This window comes from Cottoperca gobio, chromosome 8 (assembly GCF_900634415.1).
Source record: "Cottoperca gobio chromosome 8, fCotGob3.1, whole genome shotgun sequence".
Lineage (NCBI taxonomy): Eukaryota > Metazoa > Chordata > Actinopteri > Perciformes > Bovichtidae > Cottoperca > Cottoperca gobio.
Genome location: NC_041362.1, coordinates 22,213,492 through 22,238,870, shown reverse-complemented (window position 1 = coordinate 22,238,870; position 25,379 = coordinate 22,213,492). Strand labels below are relative to the sequence as shown.

General features: G+C 39.6%; 1 protein-coding gene across 10 annotated transcripts in view; it reads right to left on the bottom strand.

Moving 5' to 3' along the window:
• Positions 1-1,530: 1,530 nt before the first annotated feature.
• The window catches only part of rbfox1 (RNA binding fox-1 homolog 1), a 269,038-nt gene continuing 245,189 nt past the window's right edge, over positions 1,531-25,379 (bottom strand). For 3 of the 10 annotated variants that reach the window (XM_029438229.1, XM_029438224.1, XM_029438225.1), the window contains 3 exons: positions 23,773-23,837; positions 12,737-12,812; positions 6,940-8,030 (listed from right to left, as the gene is read on the bottom strand). In XM_029438229.1, the coding sequence (XP_029294089.1) occupies positions 7,757-8,030; positions 12,737-12,812; positions 23,773-23,837 (415 nt within the window). In that variant the 3' untranslated portion in view covers positions 6,940-7,756. Of the gene's footprint in view, positions 4,805-6,939; positions 8,031-12,736; positions 12,813-17,333; positions 17,438-23,772; positions 23,838-25,379 lie in introns of those variants that run through there. The other 7 variants (XM_029438226.1, XM_029438227.1, XM_029438228.1 and 4 more) reach the window with 6 other exon arrangements.

Here is a 25,379-nt window from a genome sequence, read left to right as displayed (position 1 = left end):
CTACGTACCACAGCAAATTCCTTGTAGGGAAACATAAATAAGTAATTTAAAAGGCCTACAAAATAAGATTCTGATTCTGATCACTGCATCATACACCAGGAAGCACTGTGTTGTAAAGCTCTGGAGATGGAACATGTAATAAGCACCGTAACACAGACAGGAAACTTTATAAGAGTCAAGGCTGAGTCGAAGTAAAGTGCTGAATAGATTTTTCGAGATGTGTGTGGAAATCTGCCAGTTTTTGGAAAGCAAAGGGAAACACACCACAGATCTCTGGGACGATGTGAGCTGGACTGTTTGTGCGACATAACGAAGCATCTCACTGTTAAACCACCAGCTTCAGGGCCGTGTGATCACGGACATGTATGATGCAGTGAGAGCGTTCCAAGCCAAGCTGACTGTGGGAGACTCTGATGCTGGAAACTTTGGTCACTATGTGTTTCTAAACACTGACAAACCATCTCCACCGCTTGTTCCCAACTGCATTCTGCTGTTAACTGAGAGCATTTGCCGACTTTGCAGCTCAGAAATTAAAACTGAACTCCTCAGCAATCCGTTTGCAGTTGACTTAAATATGTTCCATATCTTTTTGCACTTTATCCAATATGTGTATCCTGTTCAATAAAAGTGGACCGTGTTTGATATTTCTGGCTTTATTTCTCCTCTGCTCGGTTTCACGAGCCATATAGTGTCATCAAAAGAGCCATATATATCCCAGCCATAGGTTCCTGACCCCTGCTCTAGATGATAAACTCACCCAAAGGTTCATAAACCCCCCAAAAAATTCCCTGAAAAAAGAAACATTCTTGTCTTTCAGGTTCAATATAAAAATGTGAAATATGATTGTTGGCTTGAGACAGGAAGTGAACCCAGGCTGCCAGGCTGGTGAACGTTTAAGAACAGGAGAAAAAAAGTTTCTTAATTTTTTTTTTTATTGAAGAAAAAAAGTTTTGCAGGGTGAAAAACTCAGTTTGGCCACGATCATTTGTTCAAGTTACTTTTTTTCCCTCTGTGAAAAGAGGTGAAATACAAAAGTTTGGGAAGTTTTGTTGTTGTAATACTCATTTCAGCCACAAGATGCTGAATTGCAGCACACGAGTATTACAACAACTGCAACAACAAAGACTGTTACATAGAAGGGGAACACATTAATTACGGATCTTTTTTTGACCTTAAGTCATAAACACAGGAAAGAAACAGACTTAGAACATTGGAATAGAAAACCAGATTGTATTTATTACATTAAGTAACACATTTAGTATTAAAAGCATTTATTAATCTGTTGCTGAAAATAGCCCGAACAAAACAATATTTTTTCATGTTTGCTAAACACTACAGTGACCAGCTGATTTAGAAAGTTACTGAATCTTTTTTAGGAATAAACCTGTTAGTGAGTTGTTTTACACACTCAGCTCCAATGGCCTTGGAGCTGAGCCTGTAAAACAACTCACTAACAGGTTGTGGCTTGTTAATCTTCCTTTCAGACTGTCTTCACTCTAAAGCTTTAAAAAGAGGAAACAGACTGAAACATCTTGAGAAAACAAAACTTTATTGATGGTTATTGATTAGTGGAAGAACCATAGTACATGCACATACAATGACTGGGTAGGAAGCCTTGTTTTGAACCACAACACCTACTGGAAGCAGAGCCTGTATAAAGTAGTTGCGGAGTCAGACATTCAGCATAGTGAGGACTACGAATTGTCCAGTTTCTGATCGACACAGACGAAGGTTTGAACCGGCGGAGTCAATCGGCCCCGCAGCTCTTACTGCTGCCTTTTTTATGTGATGCATCTGAGAGTTTTTCCTATCTAATTTGTTATAAATACAAAAAGGGAGATATGTAACAACAGCACTAATTGGGAATAGTTGTAAACAGAATGTGGTACAGGAAGCGGCCCGTAGGCTGGCTTGCAATGCAGCCGTAGCAGAGCTCCTGTTGCCCATGTAGTGCTTTTCAAATAGACTACATATTTATTCCATTAACTTCTATTTACATCATACTGCAGATTAGCCTGTTCACAAATAATTTATTATCATATTTATTTAATATGATAATAATTAAACAGTTAATTTTCAAAGTAAGGTGGAGTTCTAGAAAAAAACAGATAGGATGTCACATTAAGAAGGAAATAAGAGGAAAGAGAAAGAATCCCAAATCACAGAACAAAACAAAGATTTAAAAAAAGGTTAAGAAAAATTACAACTACAGCACTGATATGTCTCAGGTTTATCTGAAAATGACAAATTGCATGTGCAAAATTGTACAGTTGACAAACAAAATCGATGAATATGAGAATCTACATTGTGATTACATTATTTGTAAAGAGTTAATAAAAATCAGAATATGATTTGATAGAAAATGAGATAGCTCGTCCTAACAAGTGATCTACTCTTCTAAGTCTAAAACATTATACCATTGTGTATTTCATATGAGAGAACATCTTCACTGCACAGTTCAAATATAATACATTGTAGGATTATTATAATGTACTTTACCCCCTTTAAAATGTATCAATGAGAGAAACAAAACAACAAGGCAAAACAAAATTAACAAAGAGATAAAATAGACACAATGGCTTTGGCCACTGCTATATATATTTTTTAAATCTCTCCTGTAATATAAAAATCATCAATTATACCAATGAATATATTGGAAGTTTATATAAAAAACATCTATGTCTGGATGGCCAACACGGAAGAAGATTAGTGTCACAAAACATTTAATCTTTAAATTCTAAGTCCCAATCCTGTAATTAAAGTTTCTTCTCCAGGATCCTGACATTTTTCCTTAGAATTCAGCAATTTATCTAATTTGTCTTAGTTAATCTTTATTTTTTTATTAATGTGGCCCTAACTCTTTTTCGTATCACAGCATGTTGACTAAGCAATTAAATGGTTGCACAGTTTAGTTGCCATGGCAATTCTTTTTTGTCATCTCATAGTTCATATCTATGTAGCATCTTCACTATACACATAAACACGGCAGATATGTCCATCAGAACCTTTGGCTTGAAGTGATGTAAGATATCAGCACATCATTCAGTCGGTAAACCTACTGGCTGGATATTGTGCTGACTCACACCATTCTCTCCCAACAAAAAAAGTAAAACACTTGGACTGTCTGTGGAAGTGGAGAGCAGCTGTGACTGCTAATACTATTTTTTTATTAGGAGTTCATGACCCCGTTTATCAACTTAACTTATGAAAAAGCACAAATGCCCTTATTGAAACTTGTTGCATTTTTGGATAGAAATATCAAACAAAGAATTTTATTGTGAAAATGCATTGCAGTCACCAAAAGAAAAAAAGAACTGAAGATCTTAACTTGTAGTTCTGACTTACTATCTTGTAATTACGAGATGTTTACCTTGCAATTATTTAATGCATATGTATTGTTAGCCTATCTAATCAATGTAGCCATAGGAACTGATGAAGTGAGTCGTTGTGGTAATTGTGTCAGTGAAGAAGGGGTACATTGACTTTTTGCATAATCTTAACGGCGAAATGTTAAAGAGACACAATGAGCTTTTACATAACTATTAAGATCAAATGCTACATCAGCAGTTAGTTGCAACTAGCGGTTTCATTGGATTGCACTGGTATAGAAACATATTGGATCCAAGTTTAGTTTTGATCCTGAATTCATACCAAATCACATGGATTAAAAATTCGACATCTATTCTCAGGCTACACAACATGCCAATCTCATTTGGCCAAAAAAAGGATGTCTGTGGAGGTTGAACATTTGGTGGATGATTTTATTTTCCTTTTTTTGAATGCAATGCAATTTCGTATTTTACAAAACAAAAACACCTCATATTGCATTCAATGAAATTGGGATACAATACATGCAGTTTTCATGACTATGCAGACACTACATAGGAGTTTGTCTGGGGAAATGTTTGTTTTTGCGAAATAACTATGAGCATATGATCGTAAAGTTGCAGTCACAAGTAAATAGCTTGTTTTCGAGGTAACCTAAAAATAGCAATAATGGCTGTTCTCAGCTTCTCTTATGCCCACCCTTTCCACAAAAGTTCAGAGAGGAACTTTTTGTCTCTGTCCATGCTTTCCAAGGATTCATTACTTCCTCCCAAACCAAAGGGGTTGCAATGCTAGCTACCCCCCGGTAGCTAGCATTGCTAAACTAACAGAGGAAGTGCCAAAGGAAGCTGTGACACGAAAAACAACAACACTTGACTATCAAAGTCACTTTAACACTCATACAAAACATAAAAACTCCAAAATGTGACTATTATCTATCTTACAGGGTTGGATCTCTATACAAGCCCTGACAATTTGAATCTGATAAATATTTATTTGTGTCCTAATCATTACTCTAGCAGCTCTCTAATAGTAACATTGAAAAACCTCTACAGCTGATAATCTAGGTTTAAATCTTTAGAAATTAAAAACCCACAATATCAAAATACACAGCACAAAATATCTGAGGTATAGATGAAAAATATCAGCTGTCATTTTATCTTTTTTTTTTTGTACTTCTCTCTTAGAAGATGCTGAAATGATGCACAAACTGCATGTATTGCAAAACCCAGGCCTCAGTAACGTCTCTGCTCTGATAACTCGTTCTCTCTGTTCTTTTCATTCGCTCACACACTCTTGCGCACACACTTTCTTTCTGTCCTGTTGGAAGGTTGAGTATAGGTTGGAGGTGTTGCTAATAGGGTGCGAAGCGGCTGTAGCCTCCCCGGTATATACTAGCCTGGAGAGAGGACAACACAAGCCCCACATCGTCGGCATGGCTCCGAGTTTTCGCATCTGTCAGTGGGGTGAACGCGTTCTGAAACACACACATACATGCACGGACAAACAGAACAGTTCAGACACACACACGCACATGCACACACCCACAAGAGAATGCACACACACACACACACACACACACACACGCACACACACACACACACACACACACACACACACACACACACACACACACAAACCCTCGTTAGCCCCCTTAGTCCTGAACAAACTACAACTAGAGTTTCAACATTACGTTACCGTTATTCCAGTGCAAACCCATGGGGGATGAAAAGACCAATGACCGGAGCAATCGTTATGCAGCAAGCACAGCAAGACGCTTCATGCCAGGGGTACATGCCAACTGCTATGTAAAAGAAATCCAGTCAATACAACCATGAAAAAGTGGAGTAAATGATCAATCAAAGAAATCAAGTCAAAAAGTGTTTTAAAGCAGAGTGTGAACCAGGAGGGGCAACATCTGGATCATGCTGGTGTTCACTGGGTGGAGGTGATGGAACTTTTGAGGCAGTTGCAGCTTTCAGCAACAGTCGTTTTAGATATATTATGAAATGTGCTTTGTTTTTGTGAAATTCACAGTTGAAAGAGAATGTTAATAACAGTTTCCAGTGTGTGTGTCTAGATGAAACTGCATCTATGAATCTCTTTACCAAACTGGATTTATCAAGCTTTTCAGAGTGGGAGTGAAGTTCTAACTGGCCAAACATTCTCAGTGATACACATTTGCTCCTACTTTTAGACTTTGAAACAGTTGATCAACTTTATTCATCTTGAAAAAGAGTCCTCTGCCAATATTCAGAAGAGCTCCAGAGATGTCCTTATCCTGGGACAACCACGTAACAGGAAATTGCGTAATCATAGCTCTTGTTTTGTTCGTCATTTTGCTCATCTACAGTTGGTTCTCAAATGGCTTATGAGGGTAATAAAATTATAACACAAGGCTAATCCAAGACGGCAAACTCTTTATTGCTCCCACATTGACAACAACTTCACTCTTCCTTACTATTCACATTAAAAACTGCTTTCCAGAGGAAACTTAAATTCAAAAAGCAGTTTGCTTTGAGTGTGTCAACCATATTGAGTGATTTGTATTTCTTCTTCTTCTTTTAATTTCTAGCAGACAGGAAGTGGACTGTCGCCTCGCCAGTTAAAAACAACAATGCATTTGGTCTTTGCAAACAGAAATAATGTGTTTATGAAAGGGAGAGTCGATCACAAGTGGCTACTTGAGACACATATGGAGACACATTCTAATGCCAGGTGTAAATTTACGTTCTTAGAGCTGTCCATTTGTGATCTGATCACAAAAGACACATGTTAATGCTAGATGTAAACAGGTTCTTAGAGAAACAGCCAAACAGTGTCTTGCTTTGGAACACACTGCCGGGGCTTCTCAGTGTCCAGGACCCAACTCAACAAACCATCATGGTGCCTTTGCATTTGCCTGCACTCTTACACTCACACACAAAATCATATTGAAACCATGCTCGCTTTCTTTTTTTGGGTAAAACAGGTCAAAGGACGTGATCCGTGTGAAAAAGTTTGGATACTGGAGTGGATTGCTAATTTAGTTGATATTTGTAGGATTAGCGGGACAGGATATAAAGTGATGGTGGCTAAACTACTGAGTTTCCTATCAAGCCAGTTGGGCCAGCCAGTTGAAATATAAGATATAAAGAAAGTTCAGCTGAGTATGTGCTATTTGCATGGGTCAGGGTTGGATTCAAGGATGTTTGAAAGTTACATTAGGAGAGAAAACGGTGCGGAAATGTTTTGCATACTGCATGCCAACATTCCTACCAGCTTTGTTGCATTTGGCAATGCCTATCGTACTACACTACACCACACTTAGTCAACCAGTCTCTTAGGCTTAGGTGTGGTAACATGTTGGCTGGTAGGTGGACTTTCACTGTGCCCCGATTGTGGAAAATCCTCAGTTGCTCCCCTTATGTTTTGCCTGAGAGGAGTATTCTTATTAATGGATTCGTACATAGCAGATGTTTTTTCCTCATTCAAGACCAAATCTTTGTTTGTTATATTTACAGGTTTTGGATTGGGCCCACAACTATACAAGATCATTTCCTGCAATCCCTAAACAGCAATTCATAGATATTTTATTCCCGACAGCTCCATCTTTCAAAGGCACAATTTCGGTTATGTATATAAAACTTTTCTCTATGCAGACGACATCACTTGATGTATTGAGGGAGGTGTGGCAGGCTGTTCTGAATGTACTATTTACAGATGTGGAATGGTCAGAGATATCTCAAGAGTACACTCTTCAATATGTGCCAGGTGGCACAGAGACTTCATCTGTCTAAAGTCAGAATCTCAAAGATGTATCCATGGGTTAATGACTGTTGTAATAGATGTAACATTTAACCTGCAACATTAGCTCAAACCTTCTGGTTTTGCCCGAGACCCTTAGTCCTCTACTTGTGATGCTCTATCCAAGATACTTGAAGACCAATACATCCAAATCTTCTTGCAACCATTTTTGGTATCCAATGTAAGGACGGTCATCTTCCTAGGGCCCAGTCAAATAGCATCCCTTACTTCCCCTCCCTCCTTTAAACACTACATCACAGATTCATTGCTCAGAAACGGAATAGACATAAGCCAATTCTAGGCAACACATTCTTTTTAATTTACCAAATATTTGCATTTTTTTATTGATATTCTCTTTGTAAATTAACTCGTAAAGGTTGTTACTAGAATAGCTTTTAATTTATAGAAATAATTAATTTGACCAAATATATTAGGGAAAGTGGAAATTATGTAAATATATCTCACATCAAACTATATTTCTACCCAACACAGAGGGATTTTCAGCTCAACATGTGACTGAATGGAAAAGACAATTGAAATGTTATTGCTGAAAGAAAACATCCTTTCTCTGACATAAAAAAAAACAGATCATAAAGAGAATTATTTTTCTAATATATGAAGAAAATTGTTTATGGTTATTCTGTTATTCAGACCTACAATTAATACAGAACCACAATTTTGAATTTTGGTCAATCAGAACATAAATAAAATCTAAAACTTGGGTCATTCTGTTGTTTGTCAGTTCACTTCGGTAGAAAAATGCGGTGATGTTGTGCAGCATCTTGATCAGCTTCATCGTCCAGTCAGATTTCAAATAAAGGGGTGTGTTGGTCTGGTAAAGGACTTCCAAGACTGCTCTCATGTATGCATGCTTCATGACTCCTCTGAGATCCGTCCTTGCTTCTTGATCCTCAATCCTCAGAGCAGAAATAAGGGAATTGGAACATTTTTCAATATGGCAGACTGGAACAATTTCCAGGTCATACAAGGAGCGGGGAGTGATCAAAGAATGGAATTGGGAAAGCTTAATACTGCAGGGCCTAATGATAGCTCAAACATCATTTAACATTAATAACTTCTATAGAAATGCTCACCCAATTTGTGGCATATTTCCTATTACTATGTTAGCGATGCGATCCATGTACAATATCATAATGATAGAAATAATGACCAGAGCTAAGAAACATAATAAGTTGAAAAAAAAACGTTTAGGTTGCAGCAGCAGCACATGGAAGATATAAGATGTGTTTAAAATGCTAGGTGTGGCATCTTTAATGTCGACAATCTCATTTCTTTCCTCCCTTGCCTTCCTCCCTGTGGCTGTGGCATCACGAGGGATTTAATTATCAAAATGACTAATTATTTCATTACCAGGGAGTGCAGGCTGAGGTGGTATACACCAAATTAGAAATATAATAACTAACATGGACTGGGCTGTCAAGGCATGAAGACATTCATCACCTTTTACAGGCGGGATTAATGTGTAATTTGGACTGCCGTTAGCAGCACAGACACATTCAATTAAATTTAAGTGAGGAGATGTCAACGCTGCAGAAAAGCTTATGCACAGCAACTGAAGAAGAGAATGGGGTGGGAGAGGGGGACAGTATGGAGGAGATGAAGCATGTGTGGAGATTGTGGAGTGCGGTTGGTGGAATTAAATAAATAGCTAACAATGCAATTATTTCTAGCATATGAACAAATAAACTCATTTGATCAACCTTTCCTTATTATAAGGACATGTACCTTTAAATTAGTTCTTATTAAACCTCTTCTTAAAAAGCTCAGTCTTGATCTAGAGGTTTTAACCAACTACATACCTGACAAAAGTTTATTTGAGGATTTTTTAAAGAAATGATTTACAGTGCATCATAGCACAGAGACTACACTGGTGAAAGTTACTATTGACCTTCTAACTTCATCAGACAAAGGACATGTCTCTGTACTTGTCTTGTCTTGTAAGTGCTGCACTCGATAGACATAAACCTGAACATTTAATTGGCCTTAAAGGAACCGCACTATAGGTTTAAGTCCTATTCATCGAAGTGATCTCAGTTTGTGCTGCTGATGTGAAACATAGACAAAAAGAAAGTTATTGTACTTGGCCATAAACACGTCCGAAACGTATTATCTAATGATGTTGTTACTCTTGATGTTATTACCCTGGCCTCCAGCACTCCCAAATAAAACAAAATTTGAGGACAGCCTTTCTTCATCTAACACATCCGGTCTCAAAACGATGCAGAAAAACTAGTCCATGCATTTCTCAGTTCAGACAAAGATTCTCCAGTTGATCCAGAATGCTCTGTCAAGTGTATTGACAAGAATTAGGAAAGAAGTTCATATTTATCCCATATTAGCTTCTCTCCATGCAAAAATCCAAATTAGAATTTATAATCCGTCTTCTCATCTACAAAGTCCTTAATGATTAGGCACCATCTTAACTTAAAGAGCTCATAGTACCCTATTATTATTATTATTATTATTATTATTATTATTATTATTATTATTATTATTATTATTATTATTATTATTATTATTATTAAAAACCGAGCTCCCTGGATGCAGGGATCCATGTGGTTCCCAAGAGTCTCTAAAAATAGAAAGGGAACAAGAGCCTTCAGCTATTAAATTCCTGTCCTGTGGAACCAGCTCCCAGTTTGCAACACCCTCTTCTTATTCAAGAGTAGTTCTAAAACTTGCCTCTTTGATATAGCTTGTAGACAGGGCTGGCAAGGCACATTTGTAAATTGTAATATTGGGCTAAATAATAAAAAGGGATTACAAGTGACATCAGGGAAGGCCAATTGATTGGACAGATCCAAATTGCAGCCAAATATTAATTGCTTCTTATTCTTTCATCTATAATGATTGCTGTCATCCTTTGTGAGCAATCTTTGTAAAGTGCTTTAAAAAAGGCTATCACAATTAGTGATCGTCATTATGGATCCTCAGCCCTGCACATTATTTATACTTTCAGGTTGTTTTTTATAGTAAAACTCTCTCAACATGGCCTCTTACTGTCTAGCTGCCAATATCCAGAGAATAGAGCTCCTGAGTTAATGAGAATGTTGATACACTCACATGAGTCAACTTCAGTTATTACTTTGAGCTTAACGAGCAGTAGCAAATGGTGTGGCGAGGCCGTTGCAAATTGGCTTTGGCCTTTCAGGCTACATGAAGGCGGCCTTATCTTATTGGTTAATGTTGTCCAGGCTATATGTGACCAAAGCGGCAACCTACAAAAAAAGTGAAAGCCCGAACTAGTCCGATTTTATAGAAGTCTATGAGAGAATGACCCTACTTCTCACTTTCTCACTTGATTTATTACCTCAGTAAACATTGTACTGCATTTATGGTCACAGCACATTTTGTAAATTTTTTAAGAGTAAAACAGATGATAAAGCAGGGCGTGGCTATGTTGTGATTGACAGGTTGCTACCATGCTGTTGTCTGGTTTGGGTGTTGTCTGTGATTTGGTCTTAGAACTTTAACCCTTAAAAATGTCTGGTAATGGCCAAAATCTAGGATCGCGACATCAAACAAATAAAATAAACAATGGGTGATGCCACAGCAACTACAGTTTGTCCACTTATTATACAAAGGAGTACCTGCCGACACTGCTCAAGCTGAAAATACACTAACAACTCTGTTTCTCTGTTTGTACAGTCAATGTTCTCTTAAAAAGAGAATATAATTGATCATCAGTGAAAGAAGAACAGAGCTACAAATGGGCATAGCAGGCAAAGTCCAAGGGGCCAAGAGGTTGTTTTTTTTTGGTCGGTCAGTAAGAAAAAGGGATGTCCTGATTATGTTGTTAGGCTCCTAATGCTCATTCTTCTGCCTACATAATGTAGGTACACAGTACTACAGTGAGCCTAGAAGGTAGTCAAGCATTTTAAGATGAGCCTACTGTCTTTAAAAAGTATTTTGTACAAATGTCATGTAGACTTAACTTTGGTCATAAGTCAAGTCAAGCGTACACAGACAAATACAGATTTGTTCTCTGACAACATTAACAAAAAAGTGCTAATGCAGCGTCTCTCAAATCTTGAGAAAGCAAGACAATGTTTTAGCCCCATAACTTAAGCCACACCTATATTTCAGTACAGGCCCCACAGGTAAGCACCACATGTGGAATCAAAAGATGAAAGGTCTCATTCATGAACCAAATCCCATTTTAATTGTCTGCAGCCAGGGACTGTGTGGGAAGAGATTCAGATTTATTTGGATGCATTATTTAACCATTGTTTTTTTTGTTAACGTTTCCCTTAAGTTCAATTAGATCTTACAACTTGCAAATGTTAAAGGGATTTGAGATAATTCAGGTTTGATAAGAAGATTAAATACTGGAATTGGATTCAACAAAATGCTATTGAACCCCACCCTATAGAATGGATTAACTAAACAAGCCTTCGGGGCACAGGCCAAGGGGCCATGGGGTCATTTTTTTTTCGGAAAGTGACAGCAGAACAGTGTGCTCCAATTATCAGGATATCACAAATACTGCTAGAAAACAGAATCTGGCTAATAGTTTCAGAAGGAGCGATGTGGATTCCATCCTGGTCACGTAACCAGCTATTTACTTGACTTGTGCTTTGTAGCCTTGAAGGCCATGTCCCCAATAGTGTTTTGTGGGGAGTTCTTCAGGAGTTTGGAGTGCTAGGGCCATTGTTACATGCCTTGTATGTGTTCATATTCTCAGAAAAAAGGCCATTAAGCTTTGCCAAGGTTGTAAGATTCGGTTTGAAATGTTCATGGACAGAATGAATAGATAGGGGCAAATATGATGATTTTAGGATTGGATCTCTACTTTTTGCAGATGATGTACAGTACACAAAGGTTCAAAGGTAGAAGGTTTGGACACACCTTCTCATTCAATAAAAATGAGAAGGTGTGTCCAAACCTTTGACTGGTAATGTGGTTCTGATGGCTTCATCGGTCCACAACTTCTGGTGCAGATTGAAGTGAATGCGTTTAAGTATCTTGAAATCTTGTTCACGAGTGGGGGTAAGATGGAACAAAATTACTACAGATGTTGTACTAGTGCCAATCAAAATTTCACCTTTGAGTAGTGACCAAAACAATGAGATCACGGATATATATATATATCATGGCAAACATTATTTTCTTCTCAGACCACCAACTGGGAGGATGATTGACCTCTTTGAAAGCCCTATTTTTGTTAGTGCCATCTTAATGATAGTTTGTTAAGGCCTACAATGCCTACAATACCCAAGTGAAGCATCCAATTGTACTGCATTGTAAAAATGCTTAGTAATATTTGAATATAAATATGGCCACAAAAACTCTGTTGCCATAGTAAATTATCAGGCATATGTTGCTATTGCCCTTCCCAACAACACCAAACGTGATGATTGGTCAGTTAGTCTCACTCCACTCAAGCTTGTGCACCAAGTATAGCTCTAAACAATGTAAATATATGCAGATGACATGCATGACACTTAAGCTCAATTGTGTATTTGGGAGAAAGGTTTCTCGAGATGAAAAAGTAAAAAGGTAGTTTTTAGATACTTGGGGAAAAAAGGAAGTGGGATAATGCATGATGTGAAGAGGACCAGGAATGTAGAACAGAGATGTGTGGCAGGCATGATAGTCTTACCATGGCACCAACGCTGTATGTGGCTGCTGGAGTGAGTGTGTGGTTGTAGGGGTCGGCAGCATATACTCGTCCGTAACTGAAATACATGAGATAACAGAGGATGGTTAAATTAAATTACATCTGGCAGTCGAGCGGAGACCCCAAATAACTAATCATTGGTTCTTCCTCGATTTACTTACCACTTATCTGTGATATACATTTGAATTAAATATATAAATATAAAGGTGGGTTACACTTTATTTGAACAGAAACATGTTAGTATTTAAAGGCCCCGTCACACATATCCGTATGACAGAAACGTATTCCGGCGCATACGGAGTCCAAATACGTCCAACATTTCATCGGATCGGAAAAGTGAACATATACTGATACGCATGTCTAACCTATTGATAGCGTATCACTTACTTATACAAAATGTATCAGACGAATACCCAACAAATGCATAACGTATACAAAAATATTGCGTATACAAAATATTGGCTGGTTTACGTTGATATATGGGAAGGCATAAGTAGTATTCGTTAAGAGCAGGCGGTGTTACGCTGGGTGCGTTGTTGAGCGCTGATGTTTTGACCATAATAATACATTTTATTTATAGGTGCACTTTACATTTCCATAAACAAAACTCAAAGTGATACAAAGTAAAAACGATGAGCAAAATATACATTTAAAAAACCCCCCCAAAAAAAACATTTGATAGACAAGATGTTACGGCCATGGCCTTATTTATCTGCGGGGGATTACTTTGTGGATGTATGCACCTTGTGTCCCTATTTAGGTATGCAGATTTTGATGTGTAAACCACCCGCTTGATTGGCTGCGGCGACATCTCCTCCTTCCACCTTGATGAAGACCGGCTGTGATTGGTGTGCACCTGGTCCGGCTCTCCAATCCGAGGTGCACTGGAGAGACCGGTGACTACAAATGCCAAGCCAGCTCGACAGTCGGGGCTGCTGGTGTTGTCAGCCATATGCCTCGTACTTGTGTGTGTGGATACTAGATTCTGTATATCGTATATTGTCGGTTGAAATTCTGTGTTCTGTATCCTAGGTGTTGGAACTAGGTTTACCTTTGGCTCGTTAATTGCTGAGAAGTTTGCAGCGTTTTCTGTTAGGCACCTTAGGGTCCCCCGGCATTGTTTTTTGTGTTCTTTTGTTATCAAGTTTTCACCCCGAGTTTGTTTTGTTAGTTTGGCTTTGATGCCTTATTTGCTCTTGTGTGAAGAGCCCTCCTTTTGTTCTTTGTGGTGTCGTTAAAAGCAATTGTTTGTCAAATTGTCCACCATATTTAATAAATATATCTTATTTTGCCATCAACATCTGGTGGATGTTACTCCCTTTTCCCTCGCCGAGCTGGGGTCGTAACACAAGACAACACTGGTTAAAGTCTAGCAAAATGCTCTGTTAAAAAGACGCGTTTTTAGGCCTGTTTTAAAAGTATCCACAGTCTGTGGTGTCCTCAGATGTTCAGGGAGAGCATTCCACAGTCTGGGAGCGGCAGACCAGAAGGCGCCATCTCCAATGGTTTTGAGCTTGGTCCTGGGGGAAGGAGGAGGTTAGCCTTTCCAGAATGGAGGTTTCTTGTGGAGGTTTGTTGGGTGAGCAGTTCTCTGAGGTAGGATGGAGCATTTCCGTGAATGATGGGTGTAAAGGGAGATTTTATAATCAATCCTGAGTGAGACCAGGAGCCAGTGCAGTGATTTGAGTATGGGTGTGATGTGTTTGTACTTTCACACTCTCATCAGGATCCTAGCAGCGCTGTTCTGGATGTATTGCAGCTTCTGGATGTTTTTGCTAGGAATCCCGATGAGAAGTGCGTTGCAGTCAAGTCTGGAGGAGACAAAGGTATGTACAAGCTTTTCAGCATCTGACAGAGAGAGTGTGGGGCGGAGTTTGGCAATACTTTTGAGGTGGTAGAAGGAGTTCTTGCATGTTTGTCTGATGTGGGCTTCAAAGGTCAGGTGAGGATCCATTTTAACACCCAGATTGGTGACTGTTTATGAGAGTGGCCGGAGAAGGTGATGCAGGTTATGGAGGAGGACTGGACCTGATGTGGGGTGCCAACTAGAAGGGCTTCGGTTTTGGTGCTGTTTAATTGGAGGAAATTGTGCTTCATCCACTCCTCTATCTCCTCCAGGCAGGTGGTTAATATGGATGATGGCAGAGATGCAGAGGGGGTTGGGTTAGTTCTGATGTAGAGTTGTGTGTCATCAGCATAGCAATGGAACGATATACCATGCCGGTTGATGACACGACCAAGGGGGGACATGTAGATGGTGAAAAGGGTGGGGCCCAGGACAGATCCTTGAGGGACACCACAGGTGACCGAGTGTGTTTGTGATTTTGACACTCCCAAGGTGACATGCTCAGTCCTCCCAGTGAGATATGAGGTGAACCAGTTTAGGGCCGAGTGAGAGAGTCCGATTGTGGAGTGAAGACGGTTGAGGAGGATATCATGATCAACGGTATCAAATGCTGCAGTTAGATCAAGGAGGATGAGGAGAGATGAAGATCCGGCGTCAGCTGTCAGCAGATCGTTGGTGACCCTAACCAGGGCAGTTTCTGTAGTGTGGCCAGAGCGAAAACCAGACTGGAATTTTTCAAAGAGGTTATTGAAGTTGAGATGGTCCTGAATCTGAGTGGCAACTACTTTTTCCAGCACCTTGGATAGAAATGGCATGTTGGAGATGGGACTGTAGTTGGCAAGGACATCTGGGTCTAAGGTGGGTTTTTTGAGGAGTGGTTTGATGACATCAGTTTTTAAAGGGGATGGAACATGACCAGACTGGAGGGAGTGGTTTATCACTGTAATGGTGAGAGGACTTATGGCACAAATTTTAGATTTGACCAGGGCTGTGGGAAAGGGGTCCAGGGCACAGGTGGAGGGTTTCATCTTTTTGATGATGGCCTCAACCTCTTGCTGCGAGATGTCAGTGAAGCGGCAAAAGAGACTGGGTAGGTCCGGGCTGGGGGTTGACTGTCGGGACTGGCAGAGAAGCGGAGTTGGAGAGGAGAGAGCGGATGGTATCTACTTTCTTTCTGAAAAATGCAATGAAATTGTCACACTGCTCCTCTGTGGTGTCTTGGTGTAAGGGAGTGTGAGGTTTGAGGAGATGATTTACTGTGGAAAAAAGTTGCTTGGAGTTTCCAGGGCTATTGTTGATGATGTTGGAGTAGAAAAGTGACCGTGTGTCTCTGAGGGACTTTGCGTAGGCCTTTTGGTGGTCTCGGTATGCCTGAGAACAGTGAGTCCTGTTGTTAAAGTCCACAGATTCATTGACTGATGTGAGATTTATACCTGAGAGATGCTGGAGATCCGAGGTCATGGTGTCCGGGTTGATGTTTTTCAGATTTCTGAAATGGATTTGACGTTTTGATTTGGTGTAGGGAAGCAAGAGTGGCAGATCCATTGTGATGGCCTTGTGATCCGACACACTCAGATCGTAAACAGATAGATTACGGATGGGGGCAGAGTTCTAGGTCAAGTGTGTGTTCCCTAGTGTGTGTGGGGACATCAACATGTTGAATGAGGTTGAGGCAGTCCAGAAGTTGTAGGAACTCGGCTGCATAGTGACAGGAGGGGGTGTCAACGTGAATATTTATATCTCCAAGTATTATAATATTTCCAGAAGTAGTGCAGAGTGTAATTAGAAGGTCGTGCATCTCTGGGATGAAAGCTGAGTTGGGTTTCGGTGGTCGGTAGATGAGAAGTATTGTTAGGGTGAAGGGTGGTTTACATTTAAATCAAAGGCATTCAAATGAGGATAGTACAGGCAGAGGCAAGGGGGACAGTTTCAGTTATTTTCTGTGTATTATTGCTAAGCCGCCACCACGACCACTGCAAGCCTTTTCTAGGTAGCTGTAGCCAGGGGGACAGACTTCATTTAGGGCAGAGTAAACCTCTGGCTGTTGCCACATTTCCGTAAGGCACATAAAGTCTATTCCCTTGTCCATGATGTGGTCTTGTATGAAAGATGATTTGTTGGTTTTGTTGGGATTGTGCATTAAAAAGTTCTATTTTGACTCTGGATGAAATGGTGAATTTCTGTAGGGTCCGGAGTAGACTGAAATCCACTCCACGTTTTCCGCTCTGCTCAATGTGTAGCGATCTCGCGGTGATTCCCGTACTATTAACACAGAGTGCGTCAGTCCTCTGATGACACGGCAGACGTGCGACAGTGGTCCAGATGGAAGGAATGGTCGAGACAGGCGGGCCAGGCTGGTGGTAAACTAACTTTCTACGGGAGCCTCTGTGAATGTAACGAGGTCTGCGTAGGAGTCCAAGTTGTTTGATGGCTAAGATGACGTTGGAGTTGTGTAGTTGCTGGATGGAATACTTGGACATCATGCCGGTTGCCACAGGCTTTAGTCTTGAGCTAGCCGTTAGCCATGGACAGAGATGGATAACTGTTAGGCAAGGCAAGATAGTGATCCGTAGCATGGCAGGAGGAGATGAAGCAGGGAAAAGAAGTCTGTGTCCAAGCAGCAGTTTAGCCGACAAGCTAGTTGACGGCTAGCTGTGGAGGCAGCGGTCCTAGCCAACAAGGGCTAATCGCACCGGGACAGCTGAAGGGCTACCTCACAGTAGCGATAGTGAAGCAGTGGTGGACGTATTGTTGCCCACTGGTAACAGGGAGCTGATCGTAGCTCGTTGGAAGCCGACAGGCTGCTAGCTAGCCAGCTAGCGTTAGTTGTCCGGGAGCTGTTGATAGCAGTGGAAAGTGTCAGCAACAGGTAGCAGTGGTTATCCAAACACGGTTTGTAATTCAGTAGAAATGCAGTCAGCAGAAGATATAAGTTAGATGTATAAAGGTAACATCTAACAACAACAACAACAGACTTAAACTAGAACTAGCAGGAGGAGAAGCGGCAAACAAGCAGCGCCAGCCTCCTCTCTCTCCCACAGTATGTATGGACAGCCTGTTCAAAATTACCGGACGTACCCAACATGTGCTTCATAAGATATGCAGAAGTTACGTTACATTAGACATACGTGAATACAGAATACGTACGTGAATATTTACCTACGTAAATACCTACGTGAATACCTACGTGACTACGTTAGAGGTACGTTAGATATAGGCTACGTCAGCTGACGGTGAATCCTACAGCCAATTTATTGATAACGAGTGGATAACCTATTCCTACCCTATGTTAAGATTATGCCTGACGATGGAGTAACTTATTAAACGTGTTTCTACAGTACAGCTAGCGTTCAGCATTTTAGCCGTTCTCCAGTATCAGCATGACGTGAACCAAATGGCACTTTTCCAGCTCCGTTGGCCAGACGCTCTGATACGTCATATCTGATAATTATTTTGTTATGTATTCGTTATGTATACGTCAGCTACGACACCGCTGTGGAAAAGTTGGACGTATTTGGACTCTGACAAATTTTGAGCTAATTTTCATATACACCGGCATATGTTTCTGCCATACGGAACTGTGTGACAGGGCCGTATGTCTGGTGTGTTCGGCGTGTCGTCTGCGTCCTTCAAACGATCACAACTTACCCTTAATTTATATCAACCTATTGCCGATACTTTGTATGCGCCGGCATACATTTCTGTCATACGGATATGTGTGACAGGGCCTCAAACTATCTTGTCAACAAAATGTTACAATATGAATATCAAATTCATAATGACAGTGCCAAAGTCCCTGATAATTATAGACAAAGTCTACAGCTTTATGAAGCTGTATTGGCTATTTTACCTAATTGTTCAGCACATTAAGACTCATTGAGGCTCACGGTAAAGCCTCACTAGTAGTGCCTTGAGGCTGCGTTAACTTTACCTCACAGTAAAAAGGTGTTGTGGAATTAAGTAACAACACATTGGTTTTGCTTTTCTTTAAAAAAATGTTTAGTCTAAATATAATAAGTGAAAATCATGACTACTTAATTATTAAATAGTCCTCATCCCTAATAATTGTGATTTTTGTCATTACCAACAAAAATATATTAAGTCCCCTATCAGAAGCACAACATCATTTGTAAGTGCCTTCTGAAAGAGTTACTGTTTAAAAAAAAAAGTAAAAGTGCAGTAAAAGTATATAATATGATGGTATTTACTAAATATCATGGCAATCTGCCAGGTTAATTGGGATATTTCCTTGTTGGCTTGATAGTGGCAGAAAAAAAGAAAGGCCAGGGAATCATCAATACAATCCAGTGGTTGTGTACCAGAGTTTTGAGTGGACCAACACTTTACTTAACATTTTGTGTCCACCTCCTATGTACAGACCCATTCAATTTAGTCAATCAAAATCAAAAAGGCTTGTGATGTCGGAGGAAAGTAGCCAAGAAAGATCACACGCTACAGAGAAAGAAATAAAAACCACAGAGAATCATGAAATTGTACTAAATATATAAACAATCAAAGAACAGAGAATCAATGTGTTTTCTATTTTTAGAAATAAATAGACAGCAGCAGTGTTCATTCCAAGTGAGCTGCCATGCTGTGGCCAACCAGTCCACCCCCTCTTCCCTTCCTCCCGCTGTGTCCTAGCCCAGTCATGATAAGGGCCAATCAGGGGCCAGGGCCTGTGCCCATAATTGAGCTGATTTGCATAGCGGCCCAGTGGTTGAAGCGATTAGAAGTTAATCCCGATTAGTTTTGGACATTGCTATTCACCATGCAGCCCCCCCAACACCCACACTCAGCACAGCACCGCATTTGACCTATCTTATCTCACAGCGCAGAGCCCTAACCCATCATCAGTGTGTGTGTGTGTGTGTGTGTGTGTGTGTGTGTGTGTGTGTGTGTGTGTGTGTGTGTGTGTGTGTGTGTAGGGGACAATGTGTATATAAGACAGTGTGAGGTAAGCTGCAAGTACAACACAAATTCAAATGCAATTTGAGTGAAATGCATTTTTAAAATTACCCTGAGGTGAAAAGATAAACATTGAAACAACATTTTCAACAGCTCTTCAAAATGGTTGGGAGCCTGGTCATAATGCACAAGGCTTTTGGAAAGAGTAGAGAAAGAAACCTTTCCAAAAATGTGCACAGTTACGCAACAATACTAATGTATTTTAACCATGTAAAGTACTGCAGACTGATGACCTAAATCTGCAGTTTTCTTGGTAATTTTTCAGAATAATAACCTTTGGAAGGAATTTCACTTTTAGATAAGCAGCAAGCACTTTCTTGAACATGAAGAGAGAGAGATGAGAAGATCTCTCATGTCTGTGTGTTGTTCACGAAGCGGAAGTCAGATAAATCAGCTGCTCTATGTGACTGTGCTCAGGCACAGTGGTGCTTTGAGCTAAGTTTTGACCTGATGATGGCGCTAGATGACAAGTTAAAGCAGGGGTGTCAAACTCATTTTAGTTCAGGGGCCACATGCAGAACATTTGATCTCAAGTGGGCCGGATCAGTAAAATCATAGCATAATAACCTATAAATAATGACAACTCCAAATGTTCCCCTTCGTTTTAGTGCAAAAAAATACAAGTACATTCTGAAAATGTTCAAATTTAATGAACTATCTTTTTACAAAACATTATGAACCTGAAATTTCTTAAGAACAAAAGGTGCAATTTCAACAATATTGTCCCTCAGTTGATCCTTTACACATGTGCATTATAACTTACAGATCACATTGTATCTACAAAGGCACAAAACATTCTGTCACAGGTATCTGGAACAGTATTTTACTTTATGATCAAAACAACACATTTTTACACTTTGCAAAATCATCGCGGGCCGGACTGGACCCTCTGGCAGGCCGGTTTTGGCCCCCGGGCTGCATGTTTGACACCCCTGAGTTAAAGCATCACCAAAGTTAAAACAAATTCACAGAAAAATTAATGTGTCACATTTCAAGGCAATCCGAGACATTTCGTTCTCAACCACAAATGTCCATCTCATGGTGGTGCTAGAGAAAAAGACATTTGTACTCCATGAATTAATGCACATAATCTATTGGCTATCCATCTAATAGAGATGTTTCAGCTCGATAAAAGTAACGACTGGAACGGCGTTGTCATACTTAGAGCCTACCATGGCTAAAAATATGCTTGAAGATCACAATGAAGGCATTTTGTTTTGTTAACTGTGCGTTTGTAGATGACTAATGAGACCAATTTTTGCATGAATTTTTTTTTTTTTCTACTAGCTAGTTTCTAATAGCTTCTATGTTCAATTGTTTCCATACTGTTTAAGAGCTACACCTTGAAGAAGAACAAAACAATACCTGCAGGGGAATTTCTTCATGGTGACCAAATAAATGACCTTATTACAGAAGAATTATGACATGCATGTAGTACATAAATTGTGGAATCTGGAAAAGTTCTTTAGTATGTGTTTGCCCATACGCATGCGTGTAGTAATTTGTGAATACTCATAATGTGCTTGCATGAGCATATCTGCATGACCGACTGCCTTGCTTTGCTTTGTATGCCACATGAGCCCGGCTGGATCTGGTCAGGCCTCATGAAAGCAGCTGCTGTTGTTTCCCATCTGTGACCCTTGTGGCATGAACATGACCGACATGGTGCCAGGGTGGACCCACACAGATGGGTACATCAAGGCAACACAAGCAAGCCCTCAATGCCACACCAGACCTAGGTGCAACATCAAAACAGTGCTTGTACAAGCCTTTGCTAGGGGGTTGTTTGGCCACTTTGTAGCAATAGAACAAGCTAAAAACAAACATCTGATATATTACCAACATATAAAATAATTGGTTTCTTACACATTAAACATCATCATTTATAAGTATGATAGCTTCTTTTCAAGAATATGTACCTACTTCGTCTGCTAAAATATTAGCTGCTCTATGGTCTTGAGCCAATTTCTATAATAATTTTACATTACACTCCCGAATTAGATGGATGGTATTTCTGCCATTCAAGATTGTTAATTCAACCCAAGCTCGTAATAAATCTGAAGTTGGGGAAAGTGAGGCAAAAGATGAATAATGCATGAAAAAGGAGTTCCATGCAATTATAAACTAAAATTTCACACCAGTGCCTACTAATTTAACACAAATTATTCATTGTGTTATGAATATATCTATTATTAGTAGAGTAGGGAGGGACATATGGGAGACAAACAACCTCAAATATAGTTTCAGCCCTAGAAACCACTACTTCAACTCAAAAGCCCTTTTCAAATGTTCATGGAGCATATTTTCACTAAGCAGAGCTTTGACTCAATGTTGTATTTCTATGGTCTACACCAGGGGTATACAACTAAAATTATAAGAGGTCCAGTTAGAGATCATTTCCTTAAGCAAAGGTCCGGAACATCATGTCTAACTTGCGTTATGAATTAGTGTGATATATATTGAAGTAGCCTAGTAGCTGTATCAATGTCTGCACGTCATCAACAACTGACTGTCAAAATGTATTGTCCCTTAACATTGAACTATACAGATATATATAATACTGTAGATATGTATAATGTTCTTCTCGGGCTGCATTTAAAAATAAAATTGAGAAAATATATAAAATAGCTTTTGAAAAATTGTGCATTTTAAAATAAAGTGCTTAATCTTAGAAAAATAAAATAAAGTGTAGCAGCAGCTTGAGTTTCGCTTTCTTTGTTAACTGTTTCACATCTTGTTTAACAGTTTCAACCTAACAGGTCTTCACAGAACACGTTCTTGTCTTTGTTGAAGAACGTTACAGAAACTAAGAGCTGAGCATTGTGAGAAACATCAGTGGACTCCTCTACAGCTAAGCCTCCACATGGTGATTTATGAAGGGCTTCATCCAGCTGGGCGAGCACATCCTGGCTTAATATTTCACTTTTCTTTGTGGCTGATGATGCTGACATATGTATTTGCTTTATTTTATCACAAAGCTGTTGTTTTCCCTCAAGTAAGGTTTCAGCTCCTGGACATGCACTGCTTGACAGCCCCTCCATCAGTAAATGGTTTTTGTGTTGACCCAAAATCCCAGCAGCTCTGAGGGAACATTCATGAGCAGGTTGTTGGGCAGTGAATGAATGAGTCAGGATCCTGCTGGATTGATCATGTTGGGCTCTGAGACCTCAGTTCAGACTTGAGTGGGTATGTTTGGTCAAACACTTTGTGCTTTGTCTCATAGTGGCGTTTCACATTGACGCTTTTAATGGATGGCTTAACTTGCATGCAATTGGTCTGTGAGCTAAACTAATGCCGTAAAAACGGGAAAAGCTGCGCCGGTTAAAATAGAAGCGCCCCGCCAAAATTGAAAATCTCTTATAATAATTTATTGATTATAGGTCCGGGTCCGTATAGGTCCCCGTCTGGGTTAGTGACCTATGGTTTACACAGTTAAGTCTTACAAAAAGGAAATCCTGCAGTGCAATACAATGGCCCTGTAATAAACTTGAAGAAGCTTGTGATGTTCTGTTTTTGTTGAGAGATTCTCAGTTAAGGTATTGATCCAACTCCATGAGTTTTGAGGCTGTGCATTGTGGTGCTGCTGCAAAGGATACAAGGTCAACTGTTACAGTATATCAAATGCACAGGGCGGGGGTCGGTATAGGGAGACAATATAAATGAGTATGGATCATCTTGCTTAACCTGTTGTAACTGTACAAATAAATGTGAATGACTATCTAAATAACCAGTGTTGGTGCCCAACCCCATCACCAGGAAAACAAGTTGACATTAGTTTCAAACATGACAACTACAGTATAGTTGAGGACATGGAAAAAGATAATAGAAAATAAACTATGGTAGGTATGATCAGGGCTATGTTTCTAAAATGCTTGGTTAAGGTTAGGGAAAGGTATGGATGGATCTTTAGCAACCAGACTGTCTAACCGGACACCGATAGCAACACTAGCTTGGAGCTAATGCTACAGCACATGATGTCTGATGGAGATTATTCCTATTGTGTAGCAGAACGCAGCGCCATTTTTTGAGATTGAGAGCATTCAGTAAAAATTCAGACATGCATGAATCAGAAAGGACCTTTAGTTTGAACAGACAAACATACTTTGTTTACAGTGTAGCCTCAGTTTAATGACTCATGTCCTATCTTGAACCTACAACGTAATCATAATGAATCTCCTAATGTGTCACTGAGTTTATATCTTACCTGTCACTGTATGCAGCAGCTGTGGCAGCAGTAGGCTGGGCATATCTGTAGGCAGCGTAACCACCCTGGAGAGAGAGAGAGAGAGAGAGAGAGAGAGAGAGAGAGAGAGAGAGAGAGAGAGAGAGAGAGACACACACACACACACACACACACACACACACACACACACACACACACACACACACACACACATACACACACAATACAAAAAGTAAATATTGTGATTTCAGATTCAGTGTTATCTATATACTTCTTTAAAAATGTTTTCTATTGTATTTAATGCCGGACACTGACACAATGAGACAGACATACCAGCATTAAAATAACAACCTATTCTCTAATGTACACGATAATACTAATAAAATACAGGTATTGCAAACCATGTCAAATGCCAAAGTATTGTTTGTGTCATGATTGGTTTCTATATCCTGTTTTAATTTGAAGTGTTCACTCCCCCTTATGTCATGTCTAGCTGTACTTCCTGTCTGTGTGTTTTTCCTGTGATTGTTGATTTGTTCCTCCTGTGTCCATTTACTCTGCCCTTGTGTTTCTGCCTTTCTCCCCAGCTGTGTCTTGTTCCCTCGTTTGGTGTCTGTGTATTTAGCATTGTCTGCCCCAATGTGTTCTGCTCGTGTTCTGCAGATTCGGCTTTGTTTTAAAAAAGCTCGCTTTTTGTTATAATCCTTGTCTCCTGCATTCTGCTTTTGGGTCCTCACCTTTTCCATTGCGTGACAGTTTGTGCATGGATAAGATTAATCAACTGACCAAAGACTGTAAAGTAGAGGCTTGTGGATTTTCTAATTGGATATATAAAGCTCTAGCTCTCTATTACTAAAAAAACTCAAAAGACAATCAAATTCAGAATGAGGGGTAATGTATGATTTCTTTTTTTGTAAAAAGAGACAGCAGACCTGAGATTTTATTTTCAAAGGGCTTTCTTCATCAATCCCTGCCCTCTGAAATAGTTTGTGAATAATGTAAACATCTCAGAGGCAAAGCAAATATGAATCATTACAGCAGGTACAGGTAATTTTAGGACATTTTTTTCTGGCTGCTGTTATGGGTCAAATAATTAGATTTCATGTTTATGAGAGTTGTTGTCTTAGAGCGTAATCTCTGAACTGTTTCAAAGTTTCATCAACATCCCTAACATTTGGAATAAGTAATATTTACCTTTTATAGTGTGTGTGTGTGTGTATAACTGCATATGTTTTCAAGAGCCAAATGAAATGTAATTATTCCTTGCTTGTCTTATTTTCATATTCATTTAGAAACATTCTGTTTAAGTCTTTTTAATGCCAGTTTTCTTTTAGTGTGTGTAGGAACTGGGGGGCTGACTGTAGTAATGGTTTTCGGCACGATGTCACACTATAGCGCTGACATGGTGTAGTAACGTAGCATTCTGCACGACAGTATTGCTTAGTGTCAGCATCATAGTATCATCTGACACACTCAATGAATCCTGCTGGATCACTTCCGTCCTCTACACATCACAAGTACAAATTAATACACACCAACATGCACCCATGACGTGCCAGCAGCAGGGACCACACACAGCAATTCCATGTTCAACCAAATTACAGCATACATAAATAAATAGATAAATA